We start from the raw sequence: 23,054 nt of genomic DNA, 5'->3' as shown, positions 1-23,054 counted from the left end.
TAAGGCATCATGAATATGGTACACTGTTATGAAAGGAAATGCCAGGTGCTGACTTGTGTACCGGAAATCAGTGGCATCTTTTGAGCTTGCTGACAGAACTGTCAGAGCAGTTTAAAGTAACAACTAGCATGAGCAGAGATAAAAATTAATTCCACTAGCGACAGAAAGAGTACCGATACATGATAAAAGAAATAATATTATCTGTTGAGAATGGAGAGGTTATTTTACTTGCAAAGAAATTAACCAGTTTGCTAAATTACCATTTTTGGGATTTAACATAATTGGAGTCTATTCAGATATAAATATTATGAATATTTAAACATTGAAACTTTTATTTGTTGGGGATAGTATACAATATGTCTGTCTGAGATATTAGGCAAAATTCTTTTATGAAACAAAGAAAAAAAGAGGTAGAGTAAAACTCCACCTTCCATTTTTTTTCTTGTTTTTCTTTGTAAAAGTTTTTACTAAAAAGTAATAGACAATATACTAATGGAAAAATCAATTTGGTAAAAAGCTATCCTAACAAAAATTATGTGTTAAACACCATATAGCATATATCACACAGCAGACACAGGACGGTAAAGCAACCTTCGGCAAAAGGTCACTAAAGAGACAGGAGAAGGAAGGCAGCCTTTTACATAATTACATATCTGAAAGGGAATGCAACCTCCTTATTCTCAAATTGGGAATGTTGAGGAACCAGACTGGCTATCCCAATGAATCCCTCTTCATCTTTAAAACAAAACTGTGGAAAAGCAAGCATCATTGATTCAGTTTCTGTATTTAATGTTTAAATCTGAAATACCATGGGGTGATGCTATTAACATTAATGAAATCAGACATTTGTATAGTTTCACATTAGACAGCATCACAAATTTTATCGGGGCCCCAAGTGGCCGAGTGGACTAAAGCGCTTTCCGTTACGGATCACTGCCATCTCACCTCTGTCTGCGTGGGTTTGAGTCTCGGATTCGGCCCGTGTGGGTATGTGAGAAAGCTTGCCAGTAGCTTCTCGAGGGTCGGTGGTTCTTTCTGGGGATTTCCCAGGTTCTTCCTCCACCATTAATACTGGCCGCCATGTATAGTCTATCGTGTGCTGAAAAATGGCGTTAAACAACAACAACAACAACAACAACAACAAATTTTATCCTATCTGTAACTCAGTAAATTTTCAGGACACCATCACTAAACGTAGCTAAAAGTACATAATTTGTTTAAAATACTGCATTTGAAACAAATTAGATACTTTTATTACATTTAATGATCCTGACTTGAAAATTTATGTAGTTATTGATATGATAAAATGTGCGACGTTGTGTGGCACAAAGTGAAAAATATGACACCAAGGTATTCATCTGGCCTCATCTTATTCTCAGTACTGAGTTACATATGGATGATGGATGGAAAATTTACAAAATTTGCTGATTTGTCTTAAGCTCCACATTGACTTATAGGCCAGCAAATATGGAATTTAATTAATTTGAAGGAGTGGGGCTTCCTCGATAAATTTCTACATGGCAGAAGATTATGATGTTCAAAGTACAAAAACTAATGGGGGCCAAGTGGAGGAAAGCTCTCACCTTTACCGATCACTGCTATATCTCCTCTGTGCATGTGCGTTTGAGTCTTCAAGGCTCGGCCCATTGTGGGTACATGAGAAAGCCTGCCAGTAGCTTCACAAATATGACTCATTAAATTAAGGAATTTTTCATTCTATTTTGTCAAAACCATTTAGATTTTGAAATCTTTTTGCAGTTTTTAAGAAAATTTTCAACCAATATTTACAGAGTATTATTAGTTATTTATACCATCTTTTTCTGCAGAGGATACCATTGATGTCACCTCCCATTTCCTCAAAAATGGTGTTGATTATCAGAGTTATGAAGCTTACAGCACTCAATTCAATTCAGTATATACATGTTTTCAATTAAATTCAATTTTTATATGTACATGTATTCAGTTCACATCAGTTTTTACATGTATTTAGTTCAATTCTGTATTTACATTATTCAGTTCAATTCAGTATCTAAATATACTGTATTCAGTTTAATATTTTTGACTACCTTTTATGGCATTAATTTTCTGGTTTATGTTTTAATAAAGTTTGTACCTATTACAGCTACAGGAATTCATACAAGCACAACCTGTGTGTAGAAATGCTTACAGAAGGATACCATCGATCATTCTGTGAACTGTTTGCATTGATTCACAGACAAGAGGAAGAGAGACTGAGTGCAGGACCTGAATCATTGTCATGGAATATGACATTGCTAAAGGATCAGCATGACAAATTAGACATGCTTAAAACTCATTTAACAAGAATGGAATATGCAACTAGAAAAGGTTATTCTTAAAAATGTTCTTTATAAATTCACTTAATATGTTGAATATATTTTTCCAGGACATTTTAAAGACTGAGGACTGCTTTGATATAGGCTCTGTATTTTGGAAAACAAACACTGCTTTGACCAATAAGAAAATGTAATGTGATGTGATTTGGAATTTTAATGTAGCTTTAAAAAAAAATTCAGTCATATTGCTACGATGTCTGCAATGTGGCAGTTTATAGTGATGTCTAGCACTGGGGTATCATGCCGCAGACACGTAGCATGATGTTCCACCCAGTCACATTATCCTGCCCTAGGCTGACCAGTCCTGACCAAGTGAGGCAGCTGTCAGTACCATTTTTGTAAGTCTTTGGTGTGACTCAGCCGGGAATCGAGCCCAAGACCTCTTGCATCCATGGCAGACACTCTAACCACTAGGCCACTGGAGATGTCTAAGAAAAGAAAATGTAAAAACATTTGCTTGGCCTCACACTGTACATTCATTCATTTTCATTGGAGGTGTGGGGTATTCTGTTTCGTGGGTTTTTATAAAAGTATCATCTTCATTGGTGCTTTAATATATTATTACAGGAAGAAGTTCTAGTGTTTATAAAGTTTAATATGTGATTAAGGAAAGAAGTCCTATTGTTTGTACAGTTTAATATGTGTTCAAAGGAGGAAGTTCTGTTGTATGAACAGTTTAATATGTGATTAAGGAAAGAAGTCCTATTGTTTGTACAGTTTAATATGTGTTTAAAGGAGGAAGTTCTGTTGTTTTAACAGTTTAATATGTGATTAAGGGAAAAAGCCCTATTGTTTGTAAGGCATAATATGTTTGTAGGAAGAAGTCCTATTTGCACTGTATGTGATTAGCAGATGAAGCCCTATTGTTTGTATGCTTTACTATGTGACTAAGAGAAGAAGCCCATTTATTTGTACGGTTTAATTATGTGATTATGGGAAGAATCCATACTTTTTGTTTGGTTCAGTATGTGATTAAGAGAAGAGACTATATTGTTTGTACAGTTTAATATGTAATTAAGGGAAGAAATCATATTTTTTGCAGAGTGTAATATTTGATTAAAAGAAAAACCTTATTGTTTATAGAATTTAATATGTGATTAAGGGACCAAGCCCTATAGTTGGTAGAGCTTAGTATATTAATAAGGGAAGAAGTCCCATTGTTTGTACAGTTTAATATGTGATCAAGGGAAGACGTCCTGTTGTTTGTTTAGTTTAATATGTGATCAAGGGAAGAACTCCTATTGTTTGTACAGTTTAATATGTGATTAAGGGAAGAAGTCCTATTGTATGTACAAAAGGATCATTTTGTGTCTTGAAATTCATCGTTTGCAGAATCATTGAAATCTGTGGTAATTGGTTGGTTTCCTACAAAAAAATAGTAATGAATTTACAGTACTTTGAAGCTTCTCATATTGAAATCAATCTTTTAATATATTAATACAAAAAAAAAAACCTTCTTACATTATACCAATATTTTTCTAGTTGTATGCTGTTAACATTTTAAGAAGTTGTTATCCCCATGCCAGTAATGTTGGCAGAGCTTCCATAGTTTTTTCCAGTTGTTTGTGTTGATATGTGTTTGTGTGTTCATTCGTTTATTCATTCATTATGCTCTCAACATTATGGACCTAATTTCACCTACACTAATGATAATCGGTATGTGAATGCATCCATACAACAACTAGGTTACTGTGAACTAATTTTCACACTAGAATGATTAGTGTATTTACAGCTGTTCTATCCTTACACTCTCTGTACAATTTGGATCCCTATTTCAACTACATTTATGAAAATTGGCATGTACATACATCTCAATGAAAGTATTTGAACCACACGAAAACAAGGTTAATATGATATAATTTTCTTGCTTGAGTGACTTTATTTTCCACTATCTGTTTTACCATCCATATGAAAGAGCCTATTTCACCTCAGTAACACATGAAAATTGATACATGTATGTGGATGCATTTCATCAAATGTCACAGTCACATTAAAATTAGGTCACTGTAACTCAGAGTTTAGGGAAATGTACAAGAAATACTTGGTAATGCCTTATAAAAAGCAAATTTATTCAAATGAACTATTTAAAGATGTTAGTATAATGCTCTGTTTCCATATAGTATGTTATACTTGTATTTGACTGGTACCTGTTAGCAGTTAATACCAACAAAATTCACCAGTTTTTCATGGTTCAGAATAGTCAGCTTAACCTCTGCCTTATGGATCCTCTAACAACAACTGAATTTCCTTTGCTTTGGTAATTTACATTTAAAAGACCAACATGGATTTTAAGAGATAAAAATTAAACAAATATATCTATCAAGGAGAAAGATTAGCTCCTGTTACACATGTAATTGAAAAGTAAAATCACAAGATTTATTTTAATTAAAATTGTAAGATTATGTTAATTTTAGGAAATATAATGATTTCTTTGGTCTAGTCTAGCATCCATATTTAGAGTCTCCTAACAGATCCTTGGAGTGCTTTAAGATAATAGTCTGTCAAAAACTATTGGTATTCCAAAAAACTTTGAATGCTGGTCAGTATTAAATTCATTAGTTAGGTTCAAGGAAAAAAACAATGTAACAAGAAAATAAGTGGCAGGGGGGGCAGGAGAAGTCAGCAATGTATTTAGAGCATGAATATTCTTGTAATTGCTGACTTGTATAAAAATAGCTAAATTACAGTAATCTGTACTTTAATGTATAAGCATTTCCTCCAGATGTACAATTCAGCATATGATGTGTTGTTTTTATCTCTTTTCTTTCTATTCTTACTATTCTCGCCCTTGTCAAAAAAACAATTACTCATATTGTTATAGTATCATTAGAAAGTAATTCTGATTCTCAAGTTAAATCAAAATTCGGATAAATTTAGTGAGATATCAAGGCCAAGTCTCTAAGACAGAAATTTCCAATTTCTAATATGATGGAAATGTTAAAATTAGACACACTACCAACAAATTCCACAGATATGTTCTTCCACCTATTCTTAGCACATCCACAGTATGAAGAGGATTGGTCGGATTTATTGCACGTGCAAAAATATTAGAGAGGAGTGGGGTGTGTAAATACAAGATTTGGCAAGTTAGTAATAAAGCATGACTGGTTGCTTTTCTTTTGTTGTTGCTAAACACAAAAAATATTCCAATATCAAGCGGACTTCATATTAAAATTCATTGAAATAGTTGGAAAGGATAAATGTGAAGATTTTGGGTTGTGCATCTTTTGATTGTGACTCTTATTTGAATGATTCTATTGTACTGGAAGCTTGCAGTTTTGAGCAGTCCAAAATCCATGAACATTTGTAAAATCATGGACCTTAGCATCCCCATAAGCCATGGGCAGTAACCCATTATGCTCACTTTTCACCCATGGCTGACAGAGATAAGATTTCCTTGCTTCTCATGAATATGCACAAACAAAAATATATATATCAGTGAACCAATGAAAATAGCACTTGTATATCAAAGAAAGTTACCTCTTATTGATCAATAAAAGTGACTGTTTGGAAGAGAGAATTTGATTGGGCATGGAAAGGTCATGTTGGGTCAACCTTCTGAATTTATTTTACTGAGGTTTACAGTGATTGGTTAAACAGGTTCATGCATATTCAAGGCTTTTAGTACTGATGTCAAGCATCCAAAGCAAGCTGTAAAGGTTAAGATTTAACATTACCCAGAAAACACATTTCCTGATGATAAAGAAATAATGGGGGCTAACATTTATGCACCAGAAAAAGGAATACCAAGTATTGAAAAACGAGCTACATACAGTACATTTACAATTGAGAAACGTATTCTATAGTCATTTAAAAAAGTAAAGATTGTTACTTCTAAAGGGTTCTCCGGTGTTCTAGAATCATCTGTTGTAACAATTACACTGTATATGATTCACAATTTGCAGGATATCTTTTTTTAATGGTTTATTTCCAGCAGTAGCCTGGATCTTAATGTGTTAAGAATTCTCAAAGATTGGACATTACAGGTGCTTCTTTGCATTTTCTTACAGAAAAAAATATACTGTATGTACTCACTTATAAGACAGGTACAAGTGCAAACTGCACAGACCCAGATTTCCAGCACATTATGTGATGGCAGATCTGGATCTGTGCAGTTTGTTTGGAGGAATCAGTAGAACAAACAACATGGACTTTGGTCTGCAGGTACATTATGCTACAGCAGATCAGGATCTTTGTTGTTTGCAGTTTGACTTATCATATAAGCAAGTATATATGGTATTCCTCTACAACAGCTTTGTTGAATTATAGAGTACAAGACCATATAACTTTCAGTATGAAATTACAATCCTGTTTTATTATGAAATTACAAGCCTGTTTTATTATGAAATTACAAGCCTATTTTATTATGAAATTACAAGCCTATTTTATTATGAAATTACAAGCCTATTTTATTATGAAATTACAAGCCTGTTTTATTATGAAATTACAAGCCTGTTTTGTCATTCTCATGCTAATTCTAAGTAAACAACGGTGAAAGGAGAAAAAGTTTTCCAAAATTGTTATGCTGCCACTGTTTGCAGTGGGATTATCTAAAGTAGCTCCGCTGCTAACAATGGCATGATTGGTCTATGTCCACTGAGCTGTCCCAAGACACTATGATTTTTGGTAGGCATGCTTATATACATACACAAAATAACCTGATTAGATATTTATTTCACTAAAGTAATTTTTCCATTTTTTTAAAGTGAATTTTTTAACATTTTGTGAATATGTTCTTAGCTCCATTGTGCACACACCAGTTGATTTATACATGAAATTTTATAGGCATGTTTACATGTACATGCAGATGACCTGATCATATTTTCTTTTCACCAAAGCAATGTTTACATTTTGTTTTAATTTTAGAATCATCCAGCCTTCCGTCTTTTAGAGTGAGGAAGGATTCTTGTTAACATAATGCATAAACTATTGAGGTAAATAAAAAAGCAGTTTTTAAGCATAAGTGAAATAATTTTAATGTTACTTTTTTAAATTTTGCCATAACAGGTGACTTTTATGAAGTATACAAATCCAGGTTTGAATTGGCCCGCTACTTCCAGCAAACTGGCGACAAGTGGTTAGCCGACCACTTCTTTATGACCTGTCTTCAAACCAGTACCAACATCTCCAATGATAACGGCAAAACACAGGCAGAAGGCTACTGTAATGTAGGGTTGGCACAGGAAGACAATGGTATGTAGATTTTCCTTGTTTCTTTATTATGCTCATGGGGATGGTGGTATTGACATTTCACCTTTAATCATTTCCATAAGTTCTGTGGTCCTGATCCCTGCACTTTCTGTGTTCTGTTGTCATGAGTTAGCAACTGTCATCATATTTTTTAGTTAAAATTTTAGAACCATTGGGCATATCACTAACTTTTACCAAATAATGTCTTGAGAATTTGAGCCTTTGAAGATACACTGTGTGGGAGGAGGAACATTAAAAGAGACAAAAGTGTACAAATGGATGGAATGTTACTGTTAAATGGTCCCCACAATTCTTTGAAAAGCATGTGGACACACATTTGCCCAGAAAATATAATTTTCATCGTTAAATATTAGATTCATCATACAGGATTTGATTTAGCCACTGGTCTGCCAGTCATTGACCTTTGAGCTTTAGAGGAGGGCCAGTTAATACTGATAGCTGCAAGCCCAGAGTGCCTGTTCAGTTTTCTGAAGTCATTATTTTTCTTTGATTGGGAGGGCCAGCATGCAGTTGATTTTCTGGAAGGCAAGTTCATTTCTGTGTGAGCTCATCAAAATTGTGAATGGAAAAATCTGTGTTAAGTGAACCCATGGAGAGTTAATATTTTAATGCATAGAGAGAATATATTATAATTCTGCTTATGTTTTACTGCACCCATTAAATATCTTGTGTATTGAAAATTATAGAACTTTGTGTATAACAGCTGATTGGGAGACCAGCTAGAACTTGTCTTAGGATTTTTAAGCTGTCTGGAAGTTTTTTTAAATGCAGTAAGTTTGTACAGTGATCTCTCCCTCTTATAATCTGTCTTTGAATCCCATTAAATTGTTGTAAATTGTTTTATCTTTGCTACATGAATTATTTCCTTAATTTTAGCTTTTGGCTGATGAGATCCAGTTATAAAGCGATTTTATATTATATAATGACCAGTCAACTATTTCTGTGCATTTTATACACTAGTCTATTATAACATGGCCTTATACAGACATTCCCAATTAGATGGCGCACTCTGTTACAGTAAAGATCACTTTTATGGTTCACATGAACAGTATTGTAAAGAGAGAGTTTTGTCGCTGAATTATGTTTAAATGTGACCTTTCAAAATTGGCCTCAGATTTATAACTGGTTTATAATTGGGTTTCTTTATATATATATATATATATATATATATATATATATATATATATATATATATATATATATATATATATATATATATATATGTATGTATATATATATTAGTATATATATTAGGTTTGATTGTATTACAGTCTCACTGAGACTGTTATTTAAAACTCCAGAGCAGTCATTATCAATTTTAAAATGTTCATAATTCAAATAATTATTGACTAAGCTATTGTATATGTTGTTGTATCCTAAATATGTAAGCATCTTTTTTTGGCTAACTTTATTATTTATGTTTTTACAAATCTAAATATTTTTGTCCTAATTAACTAGTGGGATGGGAAACCTTTACTGTGAATCATGGTGTTTTAACATCATTAAAAATGCACAAATCTGGTATATTTAGCAAATTTTGACTTAAAATTTTTGCAAAGAAATTATTTCCCTTAATACAAGTTATTTTGCATCATTGTCTTTCAGATCAAGGATATTTTGTTAAAAAGTACAATTTTCTGACTTAATTTTGTAAAAATCCTGTTCTTGTGAAATTATTGTAATTTACAGTAATTTATACATTTTTTCATAGGTGAATATTATCATGCAATGGAAAATTTTGAGCAATACTACAAGCTGGCAGTCACTAACAAGGACTGGATAACTGCTGATAACAGAACATTTCATACAGATGCCTGCATCCACCTTTCCCGAATTTACGACACTATCGGAACACTTCTTCAGGAGGAAGAGGAGGATAAAAATGAGATGCTTGAATATTTGAAAAAGGCATTTAATATGGCACAAGAAAGTAAGTCAAATACTTCACAGTGTATATTAAACATTAAAATAAGAAATTCCTGTTTGAATTTTAAGTGGTATTTGGCTACTAGACTTAACACATTTACCCACTGCAAAATGCGCCGGCCCAGATCTATTGTCACATAAAATGCCAGCAGATCTGGGTCTGTGTAGTTTGTTAGGAGTAATTAGTAGAACAAACATAGAACCTGATAACATCATGCTACAGCAGATCAGGATCTATGTTGTTTGCAGTTTGATCTGACTTACAAGCGAGTATATATATGGTAAGTTATTATGCAGCAAAATATTGTGAATCCAGGAATAAATTTTGTCTGTAACCTTTCATTTGGATTTAAAGAAGAATCCAGATACATTCAGTCTTCATTTATTAAGATGTCTCAGAATGACAATTTGTAGAAATATTTCCTTGTATGAAAGGGATGTGCATAAATTGAGTTTCTAATTTGATTCAAAAAGTTTCATTGTGAACCTGTTGGTTTAAAGCATTGAGGAGAAATCCATCCCAGTTATTGTCACATGGATTCTGGAACATTGAGGTAAATTGGTTAAGGAGGGTTTTATTGTATAGGAGAGGAAAGTACTGATATATTTGAATACAATGACTGATATATGGTATATCATCATTTTCTTATTGAAACTACCATAAAACAATTGACAGCCACTACATCCCTTACATTTTCCATGTCACTTATCAAGCTAACATAACTGTTAAATATTTATTCTGCCTGACTTGTACACCAAAAAAAATTTAACATGCCATATGTACTTGCTTGTAAGTCAGTAAGTTCAACTGCAAACAAAATAGACCCAGATCTGCTGGTGCATGATGAATTGTTTAATGACATCCAATTAAAATGATAATAGAATTTTGACTTAAATTATTGCCAAAAGGTCCAGGTATATTTTGGGATGGAGAGAAATGCCCATTTAGTTTTGCTATTTTAATGTTTGTGTGTTGCTCCTTCGGACAGTAACAGTGAATACTGATGAAGCCATAGGAAGCATTTTTACCAGACTGCCATATTGGTAAAGATGTCACAGAGTCATTCAAGAGTCTCATTGAATGAGACTAGAAATACAAGTGTTTAAGTGACATTAAAAAAAAAACCATATTGCTTCAGTTTGCTTAAGTTTTAGACTTGACTTACTTTTTAATTGCATTGAGAAGTCATTCAAATTTCATCAATATTGATTTAAACAACAAAATGCAAATGATCATGGGTAGGGCCATAGAAGTGTCTATATGAACTGTAGCATACAACAATGTCACTCTGAGCCATTATGATATAATTGTACAGAAATGGATATCATGTAATGGAATTTTCAACATCATAGTGATGCATTCAGGATGTTGCATCTAATGATATTCATGCTGTTTGCATTAAAGAAACTAAATTCAAACTGTCTACAACAGCTATCCATGGGAAAAGGCAATATGGCCTTTGTACACAGGTGACCGGTGAAGACAGGTATAGCTCTCAAACTTGGTTTATGACAGATTTATGTACTACGATAATATTGTCAATAGTAGTATGCTACAGAGATACATGTATTTAGTTTAGCTGTTTAGCAATAATCAAGAAAACTACAACTGTGTACATGCACTCATTTCTCTCTGTCCCTCTCCCTCTCTCTCTCTCTCTCTCTCTCTCTCTCTGTCTTGCACACACAAACACTTTTATCTCATTATCAGTAGAAATGGCTTTTAAATCAAATTACTAATTGACAGCTTACCTGTAATTGTGAAACACGTGACTGATTTTTGTTAGGCATGAAAACATGTTCACACTTTAAACAGTTGATGGATTAAACTCAAGCTCATACTCACTGAGACCATTAAAGGCAGTCAGCTTTTGTTTGCAACCGTTGATGATTAGAAAATGAAAAGAAGCTTCCTGGGGATATTGTTAGTAGCACCCAAAACATTAATCTGAGTTTCCTTACTCACCCCAATTTTGATATTTTGATATTTATTTTATAGTCCTGGTAAGTGACTACCCTGTGCCACCAGGGCACTGTGGCAGTGAATTCCAATTTTTCAGTCAGCAATTGACTCTGACCCTACACTACTCCATAAATGAACGAATGTCACAAATGAGGTGGGAAGGGTCAGAGGAGATTCGGATTACTAAACCGTAAGGGATTATTACTGGTGCATCATACCTCCTGTAAGATTTAAAACTACCTCGCTTTTGACACCCACATGTGGACTCCATTTAATTTCAGTGGATTATGAAGTACAGTCGAATATGAAATGTTTTGAATGTTTTGATATCAGTTCAGGTAATATAGTAACCTTTATATATATGATGCCTTGCTCATCAAACAAAGGAAGTTTAATTTGCAGACTTTGAGTGGTTACTGGTGATGCTTCAGTCACCGCAGAAGGCAGGGTGAAATCACTGCTTGGTTAAAAAAACATATGGTCACTGACCACGAAAAGACAAGTGGCAACTGATTACATGACATTTATGTAGGAAATTTGCCCAGGGCAAAATTAGAATGGTGATTAGGTGACTACTGAACTCAAGTGACCATTAGAACAGGTTTAACTATATTTAGTTATGAGAGATTGTTCTTTTCAAAGTACAAAAAAAATTATAGTGTCAGTTTTATCCTAAAAGATAATTTTTCACATTGCCATTAAAAAATGTTGATTTTCATTTCAGGTGAAATTCACATGTTGACAGGGGAGGCAGCCTACAAATTAGGTCTGGCTTATGAAATGAATGGTGATGCTGAGACTGCCCTATTGGTAAGGGACAGAACCAAAGATACTATTATAATAATAATAATAATAATAATGTTTTTATTTAAAGAAGCTCATTTTGTCAACTGACCAATCTTCCATGAAGCCTTCTACAATGATATTTGTATAAATGTATACATGTATAATGCGCAGTTTTTACAAGATGAGGCGTCTTTAAACAAATGCTATTAAAAACTAGACAATTGATTTATTGTTACAATAAAATATGCACAAGGTTTCAAGGATGAGTATGTATAGGATTCATATAAATAGTAGTTATAACATGTCTAAAACATTATAGGTGACTACACGATAACAATGTTGTAAAAAGTAGTAGTAAAATAACAGAATCATACAAATGGTTATTTCTGCAGATGTTGACTAAGAAGCTTTTTGAAAGCTTGGCATGAGTCAGCTGACTTTGTATAAGGTGGTATGTTATTCCATAATTTGGCTCCAGATAAAGCAAAACTCTTCTTATAAAACTCTGAATTTGGTTTAGGTCAGTATAACTTGTTGTTTGAGATGCATGGATCTTAGTTCATACATATGTAAAATCTCAACAAATTGAAAAATTCCATTTAAGATAACCAGGAGTCAAAATTGGACTGTTTTCTTTTTTTAAATATATTATATATTTGACTATGATTTTCATGTTCTGTCCCCAGTCTACTCCATATCTTAAAACAGATTACTTTTTGCAAAAGTTCATCTTTTCATGTGCTGGTCTGATTTAGATCTAAGGCCAAAAAGTCTAAAATTCTGACACAAACTCTGGTTCCTAAATTGGTCATTTTCAACAGGTCTAAAAACATTATGGGTTTTTTAAATGTGAGTAGAATGTCTATATTATTTTGTATCATTTACACCCATCTCCTTTTCGGTAATACCACACACACAGGTGTAGGATGGCATATCTGTTGTAACATGATGTGACTCAGCCTAAAAACATGAATTTTTACTCACAAATACCTGGACACAGTTGTGGTTTTAAAAAAATGATCTTCAATAACCAACCTTCAAAACAAAATATTTTAATTAAAAAAAATCACAGCATAAACTCAGTGGAACAATCCAATTTGTTTTAAGTTACAGGTAAATCAAGGAGATGCTATATTGATGCATATTGAAGAACAAAAATTATTACACATATTGCCTTGAATGAGAATGTTTAAGCCATCTGTGCTAGAGATTTATTAGCAAGTTTGTGAATGGTGGCATCATTTCTTTGAAGTTGGAATTTACCCCATATATAAAACACAAAGCATGATTTTTTAGTTGTCACAGTAGTGTTATTCATTTTTTAAGGTGATTCAGGAAGCAGGCTATCAGCCAAGCAAGCAAAGTCCAGCAAAATAAAATTTCAGAATTCTTGATAGATGGAATTTTACTTTGTGAAGCACAGCAGCAAAGGGGAGCATTTAGTTCTAGGCACTTAATGCATACATCATATCAACACAAGTCTTTCTTGGGTATACAGTGTCTGTTTGGCATGCTTTAACTGAACATGTAGCATCATGTACCTTGATGTTTCTGTGTTCTTCCCCACCTCCCTTTACCCCAAATGTGCAATATGTTGTTAAACCATAAATTGTTTAAAGTCGATGATGTTTTATTTATGTCACCAGCACTGATGCCTAAGCAGATTTGGTTTATGATACACTTTCATTTACAAGTTCCATCAAACAGCAAGATTTTGTGTGTGTGTGTGTGTGTGCATGTGAGTGTGTATGTCGGTGTGTGTGTGTGTGTGTGTTTTGCATGATGTATTATCAAAGTTAGAGAGACCTTAAGTTGTTTTATGAGTGAAATTTTTGATTGTATCTCTGCTGTTGCTGTTGCTTGATTTAAAAACAACTCTGTCAGGCACAGCAGACGACAACAAGAGTTTCTTCCCATGAAAAGTAGTTCCATGTGCATGGATGCCATGACTGAAACAACCAGGCTGAGACTACCAGACTGAGATAAATAATTGTTAGGTTAGCAAATCAGCAAGATTTCTCAGTTGCATGGGTTAGAAAAGCGTATCTCCTGGTCAGGCACAGTTCTGACAATGCTAACATTATGGTCATCGAGAATAACAATATTGGTTTAATGTCAGTGTGGTTGTGATCATGTAAGTGTTTGGACTTATGTGTACATTTATGGTGATGATATTTGACAATATTAAGTCTGCCAACTATTTTTTACTTTGCAAGTGTATTAAAGGATTTGAGGGAAACAAGTATGTATTTTCTTTTATTCAGATTTGAATTTCCAATAGTTTTCTTTAGGTTATATGCAAAGACAGATTATTCTCAATTGGATGATGTCATCTGTTTTGCTTACATGCACTGACCTCCCTAAGTTACATCAAAACACATTTTGTGTCTCAAACCCCCTCCCTTTAACTGTCTGTGAATATAAGAGGTATGTGATGTTGACGTTATAGAGCTCAAAAGTTGGTTACTGCTTCATGAAGTGTAAACATTGGCATGTGGGGTTTGGATTAATATAATGGCTATATTCATGACAATATCAATATTATATGAAGAAGCATGTTATACTGATATGTGTTGTAATGAGACCACAGTATTTTGTGTAAACATTGGCATGTGGAGTTTATGGATTAATATAATGGCTATAGTCATGACAATATCAACATTGTATGAAGATGCATGTTATACTGATATGCGTTGTAATGAGACCACTGTATTTTGTGTAAACATTGGCATGTGGGGTTTGGATTAATATAATGGCTATATTCATGACAATATCAACATTATATGAAGAAGCATGTTATACTGATATGTGTTGTAATGAGACCAGAGTATTTTGTGTAAACATTGGCATGTGGAGTTTATGGATTAACATAATGTCTATATTCATGACAATATCAACATTATATGAAGAAGCATATTATACTGATATGCGTTGTAATGAGACCACGGTATTTTGTGTAAACATTGGCATGTGGGGTTTGGAATAATATAATGTCTATATTCATGACAACGTCAATATTATATGAAGAAGCATGTTATACTGATATGCGTTGTAATGAGACCACGGTGTTTGGTGCTCAAAGATCAGAGTCTACCTCATTTTGTCTGAATACTATTGTGGACATTAATCTGATGATCCATTGTATTTGGAAATTGTCTATGAAATTTGTTTAGCTGAGTGCATGTTCTACCTTGATAAATATGGATGGTTATTAGTAGTATTTTATGGTTCCCATTACAGATTCTTAGGGTGATGTGACGTCATGTGACTTCTTATAATTCATGATACTATTTTTTTTTATATCTTTGCTGGTCATAGACCAGAAGAGCTTACAGGACAGGTTTGATATAGGTATTTATCCAAAACTACTTCAAAAATTACCATGGAACTTTACACATACATTCATCCCATGTTTTAGTTGGTCCTAAATAATGATGCCGCTTAGACATCTAATATGGCTACTACAGTGGCCATTTTGAAAATCTTGTTATGAAACCTTTTGACTTTGGCACCAAATGGACAAAGGCCAAAGTTATTGTGACAAAGAAAAATGGTTTCTGCACAATAACATGAGTTGTACGTACAGATCAAAATATTAAATATGGCTTACTCTTGGGCTCAGGAAATAGCCTATTAATTAAGGTTATTGTGACTGAAAGAAGAGAAGTGATTTCTACACAGAAAGTTTCAGGTAACTACGTAGAGGATTAGTAAACACCGCGTGTCCATTTAATGTGCCATTCACAGTTATTGTGTTGCCTAGGTTTATCACAGTGCTGTGAACTAATAGAGATTGAACATAAATTACTTAGTTGGACCTTTTGTACATTATTAAGTATAAAAAAGAAAAATCTCTTATAATTTTAATAATAACAATAACAGTCCTGTAAAAGAAATGATAAAGTCAGGAAAAATTATGCAAGACATTTTGGAAATCTTGAGTAATTTGTGACCTGTCATAAATAGCTCGGACCCCTAGCTAAGTGAAACAATCAATTTTTAGAAATTTTAAATGCATCTACATTTTGGAAGCAATCATACTTAAAGCATGGTTTGATTCTACAATTTCAGCATTTGAACAATTATCTTGCCATTTGCCGCAATGCAGACGACAATGATGGCATTGGAAAGGCATGTGATGCTATCGCTAAAGCTTTGGAAAGGTAGGTTGATCTGCTTGATTTATTATAAATCTACCATTTCACATGTTTTTCAGGCCATGTATCCTCAGAACCTAGTGAAGCACAAATTAAGCTCTGTAACTTTAGTTTGGTTTAAAGATAGAACTTTAAAGATCTTCCCAACTTTTCTTCAATTACTTACATGCTAAATTTTAATAATGTTGTTGTTGTAGGGTTTAATGCCATTTTTCAGCACATGATAGGCTATACATGGCGGCCAGTATTAATGGTGGAGGAAGAACCTGGGAAAACCCCAGAAAGAACCACTGACCCATGAGAAGCTACTGGCAAGCTTTCTTACATACCCACATTAGCCGAATCTGAGACTTGAACCCGCACAGACAGAGGTGAGATGGCAGTGATCCGTAATGGAGAGCGCTTTAAACCATGCTGTCACTCGGGGCCCCTTTTAAATAATGTAAATTTACTACAAGTATTGAGCCAGAAATTGGGGTTTTGATCTTGATCTTGAGCTTCTTGCAAAAGGAAAAGACTGAAACTGTCCGAGGCTATCTTCATCTAAATATTGCATCACTCAGAGCTGAGGACAAGTGCATTGTATTATAATACACTCAGAATGGGCCAATACCATGCGGAGGGGGGTTAATTTGAATTAAAAAAAAACATTTCTAATTTAGATACAAATTGTACAGACCTTACATTTGAATATTTTCCAGTACAATGATACCTATAAGAAATCATAGCCATAATTAGAATAAGCCTTTTCTGCAAAATGAATAGGCTGTATGAAGATTATCCCAAATTATTGGGGTTGCTTTGGTAAGTGGTGACCATGACATGTTATGGTGTGTGTTTCAACCAGAACACCCCTTGCTGTTCAAACATGGATGCAGTCTGTCATCATTTGTTTCTTAGACTTGTAAACAAACATGGTGTAGTACTACCAAAGCTAGAGTTTTCAACTCATTAAATTGGAAATTGATTGAATAGCTGATGTTATTTATAGGAAAGGTCATGAGGTCAAGTTGATATGCAGAACCAGCTACTTCAGTAACAAGTTATTTTTTAGAACGTGATTGCATACACCTTTAAATGGTGATTATTACCTTTTTTTGGACCCTGATGCCTCCATATTTTATTGGAAGATCATTACTTACACTCCGACAAAATGCATATGGCAAAATAGTGTTAAATTATGTGGTCATTTTTGGACAAGGTCCAGCTAAAGGTATGATCCAGTACAAATTGGATTGAACATCATGCACTGTGATGTCACAGTCCAGATGTTGAAAATGAATTCGTACTACCCTGTTGTTTGTTATGACTGACTTTAGTTCCTGGCCACCATTGTGAAAGTTCACAGTGATCAGCAAGTTTTGTCTGGAAGTTTATTGAAGACATTTATAATGCAAAATAATCAGTATTGAATAGACTTTGTTTAAACAGTTTTTAGTATTAAATTTTAGAAAACAATATATTTTTGAGTAAATGTGCCTTAATGACGACACTGTCATACACTTTAAATGAGTTCTGTTTATTTTTCAAATACAGTGGAACCCTTCTTCAATGCATTTATTGGGGTTAAAAAAATTGGATCGTATTACTAATGGGGTTGCGTTAATGCGCTTTTTAAAATAGTATTTAACTTTTTTCAGAGAACAACTCATTGGCACATATACATGTATTCATGTCTAATGTATATGTTGAATAGGGTATCTACACCATTTACTATTTTGCCGTCATGGCATGCAGTTCATCTGTAATGCATGTAATTCCATTGAAAAATTGCACACAGATTTACAATATTCATTAATTTTGTTCTAGATCATTGTCTCTGAATTCAGTGTCTAATATACAGCATGAATAGAGTAGTAACACTGTTTACTTGCCGTCTGATATTGTACCGTCGGGGCTTGTAGTTAATCCATATAGCATGTAATTCCATTGCAAAAATTGCATACATATTTAAACTATTCAGTAATTTTGTCACAGATCATTATGTGTCTGAATTCAATAGGAAATATTAACAGCAAAATTAGGTTAAGAAAGACGAAGCACGTGTATGGTTCATTATGCTCCAGGGTCTATGAATGGTGTCTGTACAAATTACATCTAAAATTTTCTCAAATACGTTTCCATATTTCCATTGTTGCAAGTTTCCAATAATTAATGCTTGTATGCCTATTTGTTTGAATGACTACAGCATGAATAATTACCAATCAACTCATGCTTTCAGTGTGCATAAAACTTTTACTTCAGATTTTGTGAATACTGAAAAAAAAATGTATGAAAACTACTATGATAATCATTGTGCAAAGTGCAGAGAATGACTTGGGTTTGTGAACTGGCTTTTCCATAACGATAAAATATTTTTATAAAAAATAGGAAATTAATGAGTTCATATACAAACACCATACACATGTAAAACCAGAGAACTAAGTGCAGTAGGCCTGCAATGGTCACGAGACACTTTTATTAAACAAATTTAAGCTGAATGCATGTACAATTTCATGCTGTTTCAATTTCCAGCTAATAAAGTGGACATTATTTACTGGTCAACTGATTGCGCTTAATAACACCGCCAAGCCCAGCAAACATGTTGACAGCTTTCGTTTCTTGATGTTTATTAAATTATGAGAATATTTTATCAACCACCACATTGTCTGCTGCTTGGTTGTGTATGCAGTTAAAGAAGAAACACATGTCAGCTATTGTTTGAGCAATGATTGTATACAGAATTCATTAAAGACAATCACAAAGACGACTTACTGACTTTACTAATGGATCAGTAATAAGTAACATTTCCGATAATGTTTATTTTGGCATATCACTTCAAGAACCTGGTGATATTGTTAAATTTCAGAAGCTACACCACGATTGTATTGTATTAAAATTCACACGCGAACTCTTCCCCAAAATGATGATAAATGTTTTACAAACTATTTCCCAGTATGAAAAAATACACGCACATGTATTTAAAATTTCAGGAACCATGCCACAGTCGTAAAATATTCCAGTTCATATGTGATCTCTTCCCCAAAATGATAATACATTTTTTATACACCATTTTATGTACTTTGAACAAAAAATATTTTATTTTTTTCATGTGTGAATTAATATACAAAGTTTTAGAAGCCATGCCACGACTGTGTTATATCCGAATTTGCATTATCCCAGGGCACATTATGGTGGGGTTGCACTGTAATAGCTCATACTATTAGCTGACCATTTTTGAACTGAAAAAGGATGGTTGATCATCAGTATAAATCTAGCCATATAAATATCCCCCAAACATTTGTTGTAAACAAGGATTACAGTTTGTATAAACTGGCAAAATCTGTATGTTTCATATTAGAACCAGTGCAAGTGTTTTTGACATCATAAGCGTAATATCATCTTCTGTCCTGGTGTGCACTTGTTTGGGATGGGTGTACTCCTCATGCAGGCCAACTTTATGGGAAGGTTGGATATAATATATGAACAATTATCACCTAAAATAGTCCCAATATTGGTTGGATTTTGTGTTTAAATGCTGAGAATCAGAGACCTTGCCATTTCTAAAGGTGTCAACAGCTGGTTCTAATTACTTCTGCACAGGTGTTACAATAATTCATAACTGATTATTGTGAATTAATTTACGAACTTTTGGCATGGTTCTTTGTCCATCATAAGTCATACATTGTCAGTCATCCTTTTGTAGTTTATATTTACAACTTCTCAGCAAGCACTTGATTAACTTGCATGATTTTACTTCATTCAGGAATCAAAGTCTTTTTCAGTTTTGTTTTATTTATGCTGAGTAATTGTCCAATATGGCTGCATTTCCTAAATTACTTTTTCTTTTAAGAAAAATACACTGTGGAAATAAAACAAATTTGACATAAAGCATCTTGGCATGAAGGGCTTTCTGATTTATACAGATTATTCTGTTACACAAACAAATGTGACTGCTGGTACTAAACATAATAATAAACTGCAAATATCAAGTTTATTCTGAAAAAAACCCCCAGACACAACAGATTTGACAAAAGCATTCTGGTGTGAAGTATTTTCAGATTTTTTTTATACAGATTGTTTCCATCTTCCGTCAGATATGGCCACTGTTACTAAATTTTAATATAAAAAATATTTTTTTTAAAAGAACCACTTAACAAAATCTGACCAAATTTAAGAAACAAGATCTTGGCATGAAGGCTTTCCATTTTTGTACAGAAATGCAACTATGCCATCAAATGCAGTATGGCCACAGTTGCTAAAAATAGAAAAAACATACAATCAACTTATTCTAAAAAAAACCAGTTAACAGCATTTGCCTAAGTTTGAAAGAAAGCATCCTTGTTTGAAGTTCTTTCCAATCTCTATAAGTGATGCAGATTGACTCTCAAATAGTACCACCATTACTGAATATCAATAAGCCTTTAGACAACTTCTAACTTATCAACAGGATTTGATCATGTTCGATTAAAGCACTGACATTGAATGGCTTTCAATTTTATTGAAATTAAGCTGCATTCCCATCAAATCTGTCTGCCATTGTCTAAAACTACATAACCTTAAAATGTCTTCTACTAAAATCCCACTCTGCAGAATCTGACCAAATTTGGCAAAAAAACTTTTTGGCATGAAATGCTTTCAATTTTCAACCAATGATGCTGATCCACCAACAAATGTGTTTGCCGCTATTGAAAATAGAAAACCTTTGACAGGCTTTTAAAAAAAAAAAAAAACACTCAACAAAATTGGATGAAATTGACAGAAAGTGTCCTTCCTGGAAGGCTTCTCAGATTTTACACAGTTGATGTTGATCTGTCACCAAATATGGCCACCATTACACAAATTGGAAAACTTTTAAACAACTTTTTTCAACAAAATACTCAAATAAATTTGGCCAACTTTGATAACAGGATCTTGACATAAGGACCTGTCACTATTGGACAAATTATGCTGATGTGCAACAGAAAGCATCCTGCTGACCCTGAATTCTTGGCCAACTGCTCTTGCCTTGGGTATTAGACATATGTCAAAAAGGTGAGCAATCTTTGCCCCAGTTGGGCCTCTTGTTATGTATTTACTTTTTGTAGGATAAGGCATTAAATAATGATAGATTATAATGCATGTACTTACTTGTTTGCTTTTTATGATCAAACTAGATGAAAAACAAATTAGTAAAATTGTAATATTTTAGTAAAATTAGCAATGAAAATATCAGTCATACAGTACAAAATATCTTCATATCCATCAAAATGGCTTCAGTCTGAGTGAAGGTAAATCCAGATTTCAAACTCAGAAAGTCCCTGACTTTGTATTTTTTTATATAAAAACTGACAGGAGCCCTGCCATGTGAGTACAGTGTGTCATACATGTAAGAGAATTAGAGAAATGATTTAGAATTGTTTTTGTTCACAATGAATGAATTTTATAGAAACTAATTACTTTAAACAACCATGGTTACAGGGATGGTAAAGTAGAAAAGAGCATTGAGTACCTGAAACAGTTTGTGCAAGTGGCAGAGAAAAGTGGCAATGAGCAAGCATACAGCAAGGCTTGTCACAATCTTGGAATTATCTTCAACAAATTGGTCAGTATTACACTTATATCTATGCAGCTGTCATCCAGTTTTGTTTCTTTACTAATATAAACTGCATCCTCTCTATCCCAGCCACTAGGGAGAACATATTCAAGAATCAAATTTTTTTATAGACAAATCAAAAGGTAATACGACTTGAAAAATATATTGCTTTTTTTAAATATGGCGAGATTCATTTTTATATAGTAACTTAAAATAAATCCATATAGCACAACTTGCAGATTAAATTACTAATTTTCATACATGCTAAAATATGATTTTCATGTTTTCGATTGACGGATTTTAATCCCATCCAGTTTATACATTTGATTATTCAGTGCAACAAACTATAGGTCAGCAGGTGGTGTAATTTGTAACATAGATTAGTAAATAATGTTAATATTGCAGAACAACCTATACTAGAGTATTCAATTACCCTCCCATTCGCTTGTACTCCCCTGATGATTTCAGAAATGACAAGCATCAAGGACATACAAATTCACACAAAAATAGTCATTTCATTTATCATTTTGTTGTATCTGACTTGTCTCCAGGTGGTCCCTAAATTTTCTTGTTGACATTTCAAACCAGACAGAGGCTGTCATTGTAAACAACCAGACAAACCATTCACTATCCTTTTTCAATTTCTTGATCATTGATTGTCTGCATATAGTATTTCCAATGTGTAGTTGTTATATTTCTTGAAGGAATTGAACAAAATAAAAAGTGTAGAACAAAATAAAAACTGTAACTCTTACATGCATGCATTGTAAGTGATGCATCTCCCAACCTTACAGAAATTTAAGGAATTATTCAGAGCTTTTATAAGATGTTGAACAACGTAGTCACATGTTGTTGGAAAACAATAGTCTTGCCCATGCAAATATGGTGCCATGTTGATAAAAGAAACTTGAGTTTAGTTTGAAACATGCAAAAGATGAAAGTATTAGGGACCCAATGGTGAAAATCAGGTTAGAAATGATACATTTATGAAAGAAATGACAAATATTTCTGCATTTATTATAATCCTTGATGCTTTTTACTTTTAAACAAATGGGATGGTAATTGAATGCTAGGACATGGTATATACATATTTTAATAAATGT

General features: G+C 33.3%; 1 protein-coding gene across 1 annotated transcript in view; it reads left to right on the top strand.

Moving 5' to 3' along the window:
- The window catches only part of LOC149797724 (tetratricopeptide repeat protein 29-like), a 40,976-nt gene that overhangs the window by 5,361 nt on the left and 12,561 nt on the right, over positions 1-23,054 (top strand). Inside the window, exons 3-8 of the mRNA XM_089962655.1 lie at positions 2,123-2,346; positions 7,362-7,547; positions 9,277-9,495; positions 12,179-12,264; positions 16,312-16,403; positions 21,837-21,960. Of these exons, the coding sequence (XP_089818781.1) occupies positions 2,123-2,346; positions 7,362-7,547; positions 9,277-9,495; positions 12,179-12,264; positions 16,312-16,403; positions 21,837-21,960 (931 nt within the window). The remainder of the gene's footprint in view (positions 1-2,122; positions 2,347-7,361; positions 7,548-9,276; positions 9,496-12,178; positions 12,265-16,311; positions 16,404-21,836; positions 21,961-23,054) is intronic.

This window comes from Sinohyriopsis cumingii, chromosome 6, assembly GCF_028554795.1.
Source record: "Sinohyriopsis cumingii isolate HCF-2022 chromosome 6, ASM2855479v2, whole genome shotgun sequence".
NCBI lineage: Eukaryota > Metazoa > Mollusca > Bivalvia > Unionida > Unionidae > Sinohyriopsis > Sinohyriopsis cumingii.
Note: the sequence above shows the minus strand (reverse complement) of the source record. Positions and strands in the feature narration are given on the sequence as shown.